The sequence below is a fragment of the Perca fluviatilis genome, chromosome 12 (assembly GCF_010015445.1).
Source record: "Perca fluviatilis chromosome 12, GENO_Pfluv_1.0, whole genome shotgun sequence".
NCBI lineage: Eukaryota > Metazoa > Chordata > Actinopteri > Perciformes > Percidae > Perca > Perca fluviatilis.
In genome coordinates this window covers 36,257,504-36,270,713 of record NC_053123.1, presented here as the reverse complement: position 1 = coordinate 36,270,713, position 13,210 = coordinate 36,257,504, and the positions used below count along the sequence as shown (strand labels likewise).

The window sequence follows — 13,210 nt, the reverse complement described above, 5'->3', positions numbered from 1 at the left end:
CTGCTCTCCAACAATATAAATAAATAAATAAAAATGTATTAATTTAACTTGTTTTTTTTAAAGTAAGTGCTGTAGTATAACTAGCAGGAGACAAGTCATATTTGAGGTAAGTTTGGAGACATTACCTTATTTAATCATAAATTAATAAATGTTTTTGTTGCATCTCTTTTCGGTGTAGTAATTTGTAGATGGCCCTAAGCACTCTTACTGCCCAGTAACAGTAGCAGCAGCAGCAGCAGCAGAGACGAGAAGCCAACAGGCAAGTGTTATTTACATACACTTCTGGTGTACTTACAAACTTAACAATCCATCGTTTTATGAGTACATAACCTATTTGTACTAGTCAAGAAGTTTGGTATCATTTTGGGCATTATTAGTGGGGTAACTTACGAGATACATCACTGGATCCATTAGCCCCTGCGCTAAGCTATCCAGCTGATAACGCTACGCTAACTCTCCAAGTGTTAGACACAGGTGAAAAAAGCTTCTGGGGGGGGTGTTTGGCTCGAGGTCATGGTGCAAAGGACCCTAGGGTGAATTACTCCGAACCAGCACTTTAAAGGTATAGTGGAGGATTTTCTTTTTCCGGGTGGATCATCAAGACTATTGGTCCTCCTGGTTGTCAATCATTCTGGTGATATGTTTACGTAAGGCCATCGTACGTGCACGTCCCTAGCTTTCAGGTGTATGTGTGGTGAGCTTGAGCTACGGTTTCAGCCATTCATTGAAGCATTGAAGCTTTTGGGAGAATATTTCACACGCTGGCGTGCGCTAAAAGCACAGGTTGGGCTTCCCAACGATGCCTCAGTCGTAAGTTTCTACTCCACAGGTAAAGTTTGGCATGCTATTTGGAGAAATCCATTTAAAATCACTGCTAGTAAAAGTTGATGTAAGCTATGATTAGCGATGCTAGCCCTGGCACATGTTACGCAATGTAAAGAATTCAATATGTTCAATAAAAGAGCAAATCTTCTTTTGGGAAAGTAGGCTTGTATGAGCCATGCCGACAGCAACTTGTAAACAGTGACGACTCGTCACCCACGTGTTTTAATAGCGTTCCCTTCCCCCGGAGCAGGTAAGGTGCGCATGTGCATTTTTTCAAAAAGTACAGAGGGCGTTTTTCTAAAATTCGGGAAAATCCTCCACAATACCTTTAAGTAGGGAGGGATGGTTAGGCAACGAAATGTAATGCATGCCCCTACGTTTTTTCTCCTTCTGATAGTTATCAGGAAACGAGGAAGGAATATAGGGTTTTTTTCTTTTTTCCCCAGTAAACAAAAAAAATTAGGAAAAAACAGCATTTTTCCTTTTTTATTGCCCTACCTCTCTAGGACCTGCTCTCACTCTTGTACAAAATAAATGTTTATATGATTTTAAAGTAAAATAAAGTGTATAACCTTTAAATATAATTGGTAGTTATTTTTTAATGTGCCCCCCTGGTTAAACACTGCCCCCTCCTTGGCCCCCCTAGTAAAATGTGTCTAGAACCACCACTGCGTCCCGGAGCTCTGTAGCAGCTGAATAAAACCAGCAACTGCTGCTCAGAGTTTATCGTTCTCTGCATAGACTGTTCATGTTACAGCACTTCACTTAGTTTAAAAGACTTATTATTTAGGCTATAATTAATATAGGGTCTAGGCTACGGTGACCAGATTTCCCGGAACTAAAACCGACACACGTTGCGCGTGACCGTAGTGCTTGTGCACGCACACGCTTTTTAACGTGAACATGTGCCAGCCCAGGTCAGACACAGACACAGACAGTAACTTCATTATTTTGATCCTAGGCTCCTCGTCTAATATTTGTTTTTTCCTGGGAAATAAACAAAATTGCAGTAACAGCCTTTTTCAGTTTAGTGTGAGATTTATGTTGAGATTTTTTCTAAAAAAGTCATTAAAATGATTTATTGAAAATTTTGAGCATTAAACACTTAATTTCCTGCATTCTGGTGAATTTCTATGCACCTATTTCTACCTTTTTCTGAATCAATGTATGCTGCAAATATATTTATTTAAAGAGAAACAGATTACAATCCAAATATAAAAACATAATGGAATATATTGCAGTAAGGCTGTCAGGCATTCTGTATTGCTTTCAACTATTTATTCTCCTTTGGATGGACTTTTCTAATGATATCTGAGTCAGCACACATGTAGCCTATAGGCATCATTTACTCTTCCCTCTTTTGCGTTTTTGTGTGTTAAGTAACCTCCTTAATGTGCATATGACAATTATTCACCTCAATGATACATTCATTCAATTTAATTTATTAATAAACCCCTGGACTGTAATATTTCAGATGTTTGAGCAAGATTTACTGCTCTTGTCAAAAACTTTGTACACATTCAAAATACAGTATATCTGTGTTCTCTGTGATTTGGAGGAGTCGTGATATTTTGAGAAAAATAAAGTGATAATAGGCTATTAGAAGAATAAAGTCACAAGTTATATTTCAGAAAATAATCCACCGGCACCATAGTGCATTACGTAATTGCTCTGCTGATACGGTAGATCTTAGACCTTCTGACAGACACAGAGCCCCGTTTGGGTCTCTGGTCTCTGAATGAGACAAATAGTTTAGCTAGGGAAGTGGCTATACGCTGCTCTACATTGGAGGTGGAAACCCGAAACTACTGCAGAAATACACAGAGCTCAAACGCGACACATCTGCCGCAGCATGGTCACAGCTGAGCGCATCCATAAATCTGAGGCTGCGCTGCATTTTACAGAGAGTGGACACTAAGCGATGTGCAGGTCTGCTTCAGAGCTCTGTGTGTTTGAGTCTGTACCGTACACTGGAAACGTCACGTCACAGGAACTTCAAACTAAATCATTAGTATTGTGCTCCTACACTTTGTGTTGATGGCATCAATGTATTAGACTGATTTGGCTATGATTCCTCCGAATACTTCACCCGGCTTTCACAGCTTTCCTCACGGAGAGACGGTTGCTAGGTGATAGCAACAAACACAGCATGGTCGGACCCCGCACGTGGCTGCCCGTTCTATTCGCCTCGGAAAAATTAACTGGATTAACTAAATTGGTGACGTAACATTGATCACTTTGAGGTGTGGGGGTGGTCGGGGGGTACATTTTGTCTCCACCAGGGGAAAAACTAGATGAGCAGAAGCAGGGATAGGGGTAAATAAATAGTATTGTCCCAAAATGTTACACAAAGTTAGACTCAGTTCACGAGATGTCATGTCTCCTCTCGCACACATCACACCGGCGGGCGCAGGGGCCTGTATGGTGCAGCAAAGGTACAACATGGAGCTTGGATGTAAAGAAAAACAGCAACCTTTGAGCAAGTTTGGAGGAAAGTCACGGACCCATGGAACCATTTTTAAACAAATTAGGTAGGTGACCAGCATGTGACTTGTCGAGTGCTGCATTAAGTGCGACCGCGTTGCTCACCTGTGACAATAAATAAAATGGGGACTTGGATGATGAGCAGACACATGGAAACAGACTTCGCCGTGGCGAGAAAAGAGATGATAGTCAGCCTTCAACATCCCTCTTTTTGTTCCAAGCATAGAATTACCCCCTGAGAGCGAGGCAAGCCCTCACAGAGAAAATCACCGTTGTTTCTTAATTCAGATCCATCTGCGATCCAGTTTCGTTCAGAGAAAAAAAACAAACAGTGCAGGTTTGCAGCGGCTCCTGTTGCATTGTTAGTTATTTTTTGTATACATTTCTGCAGTTCAAACAACTCTGAATTGTAGTTGAGAGCACGTCAGTTATAACGGCCCATGTGTTAAAAAGCGTTGTCTTGAAATCGGGCTCGGGCTCATAATTCCAGTTAATGTGTCGGGCCGGGCCGGGCTCGGACACAACGTGCACGGGCTCGGGCAGGGTCGGGCTTGATTTTTTGGGCCCGATCTAAGCTCTAATCACGGGGTAGAGTGCGACACTCCGCGATGAGTGGTGCACGCACCGCTTCTCTCCGCTCCGCTCCCCCTAGCCATCGAACTTTAAATTTTGGCAACATCAAGGCAGCCAATGAAGCTTCCCTGCTCTCCAACAATATAAATAAATAAATAAAAATGTATTAATTTAACTTGTTTTTTTAAAGTAAGTGCTGTAGTATAACTAGCAGGAGACAAGTCATATCTGAGGTAAGTTTGGAGACATTACCTTATTTAATCATAAATTAATAAATGTTTTTGTTGCATCTCTTTTCGGTGTAGTAATTTGTAGATGGCCCTAAGCACTCTTACTGCCCAGTAACAGTAGCAGCAGCAGCAGCAGCAGAGACGAGAAGCCAACAGGCAAGTGTTATTTACATACACTTCTGGTGTACTTACAAACTTTACAATCCATCGTTTTATGAGTACATAACCTATTTGTACTAGTCAAGAAGTTTGGTATCATTTTGGGCATTATTAGTGGGGTAACTTACGAGATACATCACTGGATCCATTAGCCCCTGCGCTAAGCTATCCAGCTGATAACGCTACGCTAACTCTCCAAGTGTTAGACACAGGTGAAAAAAGCTTCTGGGGGGGGTGTTTGGCTCGAGGTCATGGTGCAAAGGACCCTAGGGTGAATTACTCCGAACCAGCACTTTAAAGGTATAGTGTAGGATTTTCTTTTTCCGGGTGGATCATCAAGACTATTGGTCCTCCTGGTTGTCAATCATTCTGGTGATATGTTTACGTAAGGCCATGGTACGTGCACGTCCCTAGCTTTCAGGTGTATGTGTGGTGAGCTTGAGCTACGGTTTCAGCCATTCATTGAAGCATTGAAGCTTTTGGGAGAATATTTCACACGCTGGCGTGCGCTAAAAGCACAGGTTGGGCTTCCCACCGATGCCTCAGTCGTGAAGTTTCTACTCCACAGGTAAAGTTTGGCATGCTATTTGGAGAAATCCATTTAAAATCACTGCTAGTAAAAGTTGATGTAAGCTATGATTAGCGATGCTAGCCCTGGCACAAGTTACGCACGGCGCACACACGGTAAACATCTCAATTTGTGAAAAAGAGCAAATCTTCTTTTGGAAAGTAGGCTTGTATGAGCCATGCCGACAGCAACTTGTAAACAGTGCACTCTCGTGCACACGTTTAATAGGCGTTCCCTCTCGGGAGCAGGTAAAGTGTTGCGCATGTGCATTTTTTCAAAAAGTACAGAGGGCGTTTTTTTTCTAAAATTCGGGAAAATCCTCCACAATACCTTTAAGTAGGGAGGGATGGTTAGGCAACGAAATGTAATGCATGCCCCTACGTTTTTTCTCCTTCTGATAGTTATCAGGAAACGAGGAAGGGACATAGGGTGCTTTTTTTCCCCAGTAAACAAAAAAGTGAGAAAAACAGCATTTTTCCTTTTTTATTGCCCTACCTCTCTAGGACCTGCTCTCACTCTTGTACAAAATAAATGTTTATATGATTTTAAAGTAAAATAAAGTGTATAACCTTTAAATATAATTGGTAGTTATTTTTTAATGTGCCCCCTGGTTAAACACTGCCCCCTCCTTGGCCCCCCTAGTAAAATGTGTCTAGAACCACCACTGCGTCCCGGAGCTCTGTAGCAGCTGAATAAAACCAGCAACTGCTGCTCAGAGTTTATCGTTCTCTGCATAGACTGTTCATGTTACAGCACTTCACTTAGTTTAAAAGACTTATTATTTAGGCTATAATTAATATAGGGTCTAGGGCTACGGTGACCAGATTTCCGGAACTAAAACCGACACACGTTATGCGGCGTGACCGGTAGTGCTTGTGCACGCGACACGCTTTTTAACGGGAACATGTGCCAGCCGGGGCCTCATTTATAAAACCTGTTACGCAAGAAAAAGTTACGCGAAGCAGGGTGAAATTTGCCGTCGCAATATTCCTCGCAAAGTTCGGATTTATAAAGAATTTCCTGCGTAAAAAATGTTCCCAGTTTTCCTCGCAAGAACTCCACCACATCGTGATCGTATTAACGCTCCCAAGAGGTTTTGTAACTGCATTTTAGTGACCTCCAATGGTAACACCAAATATCACATGGATAAAGTTCTCTGGATGCATAGCGCACAGCCTGCATGTGATTCAATCATAATTGAATTTCCTTATTTTCTAAAAAAGTAATTAAAATGATTTATTGAAAATTTTGAGCATTAAACACTTAATGTCCCGCATTCTGGTGAATTTCTATGCACCTATTTCTACCTTTTTCTGAATCAATGTATGCTGCAAATATCTTTATTTAAAGAGAAACAGATTACAATCCAAATATAAAAACATAATGGAATATATTGCAGTAAGGCTGTCAGGCATTCTGTATTGCTTTCAACTATTTATTCTCCTTTGGATGGACTTTTCTAATGATATCTGAGTCAGCACACATGTAGCCTATAGGCATCATTTACTCTTCCCTCCTGTTTTGCGTCTTTTGTTTGTTAAGTAACCTCCTTAATGTGCATATGACAATTATTCACCTCAATGATACATTCATTCAATTTAATTTATTAATAAACCCCTGGACTGTAATATTTCAGATGTTTGAGCAAGATTTACTGCTCTTGTCCAAAACTTTGTGCACATTCAAAATACAGTATATCTGTGTTCTCTGTGATTTGGAGGAGTCGTGATATTTTGAGAAAAATAAAGTGATAATAGGCTATTAGAAGAATAAAGTCACAAGTTATATTTCAGAAAATAATCCACCGGCACCATAGTGCATTACGTAATTGCTCTGCTGATACGGTAGATCTTAGACCTTCTGACAGACACAGAGCCCCGTTTGGGTCTCTGGTCTCTGAATGAGACAAATAGTTTAGCTAGGGAAGTGGCTATACGCTGCTCTACATTGGAGGTGGAAACCCGAAACTACTGCAGAAATACACAGAGCTCAAACGCGACACATCTGCCGCAGCATGGTCACAGCTGAGCGCATCCATAAATCTGAGGCTGCGCTGCATTTTACAGAGAGTGGACACTAAGCGATGTGCAGGTCTGCTTCAGAGCTCTGTGTGTTTGAGTCTGTACCGTACACTGGAAACGTCACGTCACAGGAACTTCAAACTAAATCATTAGTATTGTGCTCCTACACTTTGTGTTGATGGCATCAATGTATTAGACTGATTTGGCTACGTCTCCGTTCGAATACTTCACCGTCGGCTTTACAGCTTTCCTCACGGAGAGACGGTTGCTAGGTGATAGCAACAAACACAGCATGGTCGGACCCCGCACGTGGCTGCCCGTTCTATTCGCCTCGGAAAAATTAACTGGATTAACTAAATTGGTGACGTAACATTGATCACTTTGAGGTGTGGGGGTGGTCGGGGGGTACATTTTGTCTCCACCAGGGGAAAAACTAGATGAGCAGAAGCAGGGATATGTATGTGAGTTCAAGCCCCCAGGGGAAATATTAATGATGTGTCCCTTTTAGAAAACAAATAAAAGACCAGACACTGTTTATGTGACAATATGTCTTTTATTTTTGAATGCTTAGTTGATTATATAGTAAAGGAAATCAGATGAATAAAGAACATAACACATATGTTTTAAGAATAAAAAGGAACCAGTTCATTAAACCAGTGGACTATATGAAATATTAATAGTTATTATGAAGTGCTATTACAGTTGCATTCTCCTCTTGTATCACAGAAAGGTCAGACAAAATATAAACTTTTATTTTCTATCTGGACATTTCGGATGAAAAGATCATCACCACTCATGTCTGGTAGGTTTACCTTTGGACAGAGTCATTCTAGCTGTTTCCAGTCTTTATTCTAAGCTAGGCTAGCTGTTTCCCATGTGTCCAATGTTTATGCTAAGCTAAGCTAATATCTGCTTGACGGAACTTCATATTTACCGTACGTTAAATGTAAAAGATGTGTGACTATTCAAATGTTTTCTGTATTTCGTTTTGTGTTATTTACTGTAGATTAAAAGTCCAATTACTGATTAGTTTTTGTCCAGCTCAGTGAGCCAGTTTCTGTCTAATTCTAAACCCAAATGTGAACTGTTCCCTAACTCTTCAGATTATAAACAAGTGAAAGTGAGTCATCTGTCAGCAGAGAGCTGTTTCTGTCTGCTGAACAAACTGAAAGGGAATCAATGATAGAGATTATAGATGAGCTGGAGAGGCATCATGATGGTGTGGTAGAGTTACACACACAGGTTCATGGAGCACACGAAAGAAACCTTGTTGGCACAAGGCAAGTCGTTCCAGTTTGCTGTAGAGAGAGTTTACAACCAATTACTGATTACATTTAACTTTTATATTAAAAAATGCAACATACAACAAGATCTTTTAAGTATTTTTTACCTCCACCCCAGTTCATGGTAAGACAGAACTCATTTCCACCGAAGTTGTTAGGCTCCCCCGCATTCCAGCTTGCGTAGTCGAATTTGGATCCATCAGACCAGAACCACGTCAACGGCTGGAGGAGAAAGATTGGTTTAAAGTCAAAGTGAAGTCAAGAAGTTTTGTTGTAATACTCATTCAGGCCAAAAGATTTCTTATTTTCTACAACAAGTCATGAGACATGATGCACATTCGCCTAATTATCTAAGAAATCCTATAAATTTAACTGGAATGCCGGTCACATGACAGTTAAATTTAGCTGAGAAAAGGTGACAGTGAGCTGGTACTGTGCGTCATGCAGTGACGACAGTTACATTTAGACACCAAAACAACTAGTTAAGATCAGGATTCAGGACATGAACACTCGTTTACAGGGTGATAGTCTTTTGTTTTCTTCTTAACTTCTTCAGGACATGAACTCTGCTCCCCAGCTTCAAAGCCCTGTGTTTTAGGAGCCAAATATCCCCCCCATACCTCCTCCCTACGAGGATCTTCACGCTCTTATACAGCAGCAGTCAATGTGCTGCTGACAGTAATACATATGTGGAATACATACAGATTACAGAGCTTTACTTTTGACAGCTATATGTAAGATTGCTTCATAGAACAGGCTGAGAGACGGGTGACATCACTTCCTGTGTGGTGATAAAAGTCTCACCTTCACTGCGTCGGTGCCTCCGATCCAAGCAGTTGTCTGTGCACCGGTCATTTGGAAAATGTAGTTTTTGATGAATCCATGTTCTTTATCTGAGTGGATGGAAGCCAGATTCCCACCAGCGGAGATGCAGAAGGCCTAATGGAGACAATATCATCAGTTTAAAATGTTTAGAAAGAAACAAAATCATAATCACATTATTAACAGATCTCAGGGCAGTTTTATAGTCACATGGAACATTTTTATACTCTTAATCAGTAGTGGAAGAAGTATTCAGATCCTTTACTTAAAACTAATAACACACTGTAAAAATACTCTGTTACAGTAAATCTTCTGCAATGAAAATGTTTCTTAAATAAAAGTATGTAAGTATCATTGGTATTTACGGGTGTTCATGTCTCGGGAGAGTTTGATCATTTTCCTAATTATGTGGTATTACTAGTTTTACTGCAGTAAAGTTTTACAGTACATTGGTATTAAGCATACATGTGTTATGATGGATAGAACTGCTGTACCTCTGCATTGGACCAGGAATTTGCCTGGATGTAGAAAGCAAAACAGCGAGAGCCAAACTGAGTCCAACCAGGAGGGCAGCAAGGTTCACCCTGTATGAACAAATAAGCCAAAAACAATCAGACTAGTCTATATCAACAACTGTTCATTTACGGATTGTTCCTCCTCTGTGCTGTGGAGATAGAGCTGGCAATGCAAGACTACAATCAGAGCAACCCAACGAGTCAGAGATACTGTTCTGACCTGTTTATTATAAGTTAGACAAGACTTTAACAGCCTCTAACTCAGCCAGTTAAGAGCTACATTTAGCTTTAGATGTTATATGAATATGGTCCCTGGAGCACAAGTTTTATCAGCCCACAATTTTCAATGCACATTAAAGAGTGCAATTATTATTAACAAACATTTAAAAATTTAAAATATTAACAGTTTATTAAAAGCTGTGTATAATAACAGAAAATGTGATTTTTACTGTATCTATTTTTAATTATTTTTCTTATTTTAGTGATTTATTTCTTAAGAGTGTACTTACATATGCAGTCAACAGTCCGCTGGACAAACAGAGCAACAAAGCAAACGGAAAGACTGACGTCATCTGTGGAAAGAAGTTAAACAAAGTCAACATACGTCAGACAAGGAAAGAATGTCAGACAATTAATGACTGCAATTGATTATTAATGAGCCATTCATCAAATTAAAGTATCCAGATTAGTTAATATCGTATTATAAAATATATACGGTTTAATATTTGATAGATTATGCATTGTCATCCGCTGACGCAACTCTGATTGCCCAGGGGCATCCTTACCAGACGTCTAACTGGGGGATCCTGAGGTGTTCCCAGGCCAGGTTGGAGATATAATCCCTCCACCTAGTCCTGGGTCTTCCCCGAGGCCACCTCCCAGCTGAACGTGCCTGGAACACCTCCCTAGGGAGGCGCCCAGGGGGCATCCTTACCAGATGCACAAACCACCTCAATGAGCTCCAGTCATTACCCAGCCTTCATGACCATAGGTGAGGGTAGAAACTCAAACAGGCTGGTAGATCGAGAACAGATTGTGTATGCAATAGTGCCCCCGCTGAGCCGATTCTCCAGTCAATCTCCCTCTCTGTTGTCCCCTCTTCACGCAAACAAGACTAGAGGAACTTAAACTGCTGCACTTGGGGTAAGGACTCATTCCCTCCCCCAAAAATGTCCTCTCGATTCAGACAAGATTATTTATTAATAAAAGTAAAATAGATGAAATTGTGATAATACATTGAAATATAAATACCTTTGCTGAGGTGGTGATTGGCTGACACAGAGGAGAAGAACAAGCTGATGACTGTCACTGAAAGAAAATGTCACAGATCTGAATAGCATTAAACACTCAATAATAACAAATTAGGTCAAACTTCACCTGATTTACATCATTAATGCATTCACAATCTGCACTCATTTTTATCTTTACTCAACAGAATAAACTCTGCAATCTAGCATCAACAACATTTATACATTTTTCAGGCAAATCTTTCTTTCAATGATAATGATAATACAATGTGAAAACGTCCATTAAACTCACATCTGTAATCTTTGTACTGCCTGGTTTGGTTTGGTTTGGAGGGAAAAGAGAGTCACTTATATACCTTAGAAAGGGGAGTGGTCTTAATCATGATTGACAGTTCATGCAATGACGCAGGTAAAGACTTGATATTTAACAGGGTGTTAAAGTCAGGGTCAGTGATAGGCCTGGTAAACTCGATTCCTTTTAAGGATTTGAGTTTTACTCAGTCTTAGTAGTTTTACTGAGTCTCTCACTAAACTGATCCGGGTTGTGCGAGTCACTTGAGTCAGTATTGCTAAATCGTAGTCCTATTTGCCACCTCATGTAACTGCCCAAAGTAGAGCTATTTAGTCACGGGAAAGAAAGCATTTCGACTTAACTTAGTGTAGCCTAAGCAATATATAGGCTTTCAATGTAGACATTTTTTTTTTTTAAATCGATCAACCTAATTTTGATTTGCTACATCTATACACCAAACCTATAATCTATAAGCATATTATTTCAGAAATTAAAGAATGACTTTTGTTGTGGATTTGCTTTTCACCCTGACTCGAGGAGAGACTTCACTCACTCTACAGATCCACTCATGACAACGTAGCTGGCTGATTCACGCGACTGACTGACTTGTGTACTCAAGAGTCCCATGGTCTCCGAGCTTGAAATGGTTCCGGCTCTGAGTCTGCGGGTCGGGAAGTTCCTATAACCTGTCTCGGACTGTCTCTGCTCACTCAGTCGCTTGAGTTGACATGTGGAGTCGTGGTTGCCTATGAAATTGTAAGTTATAAAGCTTTTGGCAGCTGAGATGGCTAGGACTATTAACAGCTAATGTTGCAATAGGTTTGTGTGTGTGTGCTTTTTTAATTGAATGTATAACTGAACTGATCTGAGTTAATGATACTAGAGACTCATGACTCATGAGTTAATTTAAAGACACGGGTGAAAGATCAGAGCATAACGACTCAAACAGGTTTAGTCAGTGGTGTATGATGGTGTCTGGATGTGATGAACAATGTGTGTTTAACGGTGGACTTCTGCGTTGTGTTTGATTTATTAATCCCACTGTGACACAGGATCTCTTTATGATGATATCAAATGTATTCTCTCTGGGGACAAACACAAATAAACAGACCTCGTTATTCAGCTTCAACAATACTGTTAGAAAAATGATGCTTAGAATGGTTTTGCTTCTTTTTCTCTGTTAAACCATTTGCATCCAAACTTTGTTTGTTTGTTTTAGGATTTCTGTCTTTCATGGGCTAATCATGAAAGCTGAGTGACCTTGCAAAGAGCACAGGCTGTATCCTAAGGGCAGAGCGCATCATGTGGAGGAGATGCGGGGCATGACCGGAGATAAGAAGAAAATCTACTGATTGCATGAACCGAATAACGATCTTGACTCCCAACTCCTTCGAAAAGACACTGTTGTGAAAATCCTTCAGTCATTTTCTGTACTTATGCTTTGAGTGCTATAAACTGACTCTACTTGCAAGTAAACCAGCTTTTAAGATAACTCCAGTGATTTTGTCCATTCTTTGATAAATAATGATCCTAACAAATAAACATATTAACACATATACAAATGAGAAGTTAACTTTGTCTGTCCCAAATTTGAGCTAGCTACACTAACTCTACAAACTTGTAAAACAAAATAGTCATGTAGTGACATTAGGATGTTAAAATTGATACGTAGATAGGTTTGGACAGACAAAACATTGTTGGGAACAAAATAATGCAAAAAATAAATGGGATGAATTCAGATAAATAAATTACACTCACCTCTCCCAAACGGTATTACAAAAAGGGTAGAGGGCAAGGGGCACAAGGGATTCATAATCGCAGAACCACCGAAGAAGAGAGGAATAACATACAGCTCATCAGACGTTTCCTAAAAATAAAGATTGTTCACGAGGCTCGCATCTTGAGTCCGAGCCAAGTCTAAAGTCATGGTGTGCGACTCAAGTGTGACTCGAGTCAGAGTCTTGAACTTGAGTCCCCATCTCTGGTCCAGGGTGGTTGGATGGGTCATAAAACCCAGGACTGTCCCAGGAAAACAAAAGACTAACTAGTCGTTTTGGCGCCTAAACTTAACTTTTGTCGCCACAATCGTTCACTTTTTGTAATGTCTGCCGAAACGACTGGGAGCTTGTGGTGCTCTATAACCCGCTCACAGTCCCCTTTTATCGGGTTAACTGAACCACCAACTACCAGA

General features: G+C 40.3%; 1 protein-coding gene across 2 annotated transcripts; it reads right to left on the bottom strand.

Moving 5' to 3' along the window:
• Nucleotides 1-7,393: 7,393 nt before the first annotated feature.
• Nucleotides 7,394-11,095, bottom strand: LOC120570163 (ladderlectin-like). 2 transcript variants are annotated; one of them, XM_039818413.1, is made up of 7 exons: nucleotides 11,020-11,095; nucleotides 10,732-10,788; nucleotides 9,990-10,052; nucleotides 9,460-9,549; nucleotides 8,948-9,082; nucleotides 8,251-8,365; nucleotides 7,394-8,158 (listed from the first exon to the last, which is right to left on the bottom strand). In XM_039818413.1, exons 3-7 carry the CDS (start codon nucleotides 10,050-10,052, stop codon nucleotides 8,091-8,093), a joined length of 471 nt encoding a protein of 156 aa, XP_039674347.1. In that variant the 5' UTR covers nucleotides 10,732-10,788; nucleotides 11,020-11,095; the 3' UTR covers nucleotides 7,394-8,090. The 2 variants fall into 2 exon arrangements, with proteins under 2 accessions (XP_039674347.1, XP_039674346.1); XM_039818412.1 differs by lacking the exons at nucleotides 10,732-10,788; nucleotides 11,020-11,095 and having other exon boundaries at nucleotides 9,990-10,097.
• Nucleotides 11,096-13,210: the final 2,115 nt, after the last annotated feature.

Excerpts from the sequence above, each read along its gene's own strand:
- LOC120570163 (XM_039818412.1), bottom strand. The coding sequence starts at position 10,082 with ATGTTGACTTTGTTTAACTTCTTTCCACAGATGACGTCAGTCTTTCCG. Across the intron at positions 9,083-9,459 it reads ATTCCTGGTCCAATGCAGAG|GCCTTCTGCATCTCCGCTGG; the intron begins GTACAGCAGTTC and ends TGTCTCCATTAG. Across the intron at positions 8,159-8,250 it reads TACCATGAACTGGGGTGGAG|CAAACTGGAACGACTTGCCT; the intron begins GTAAAAAATACT and ends CTCTCTCTACAG.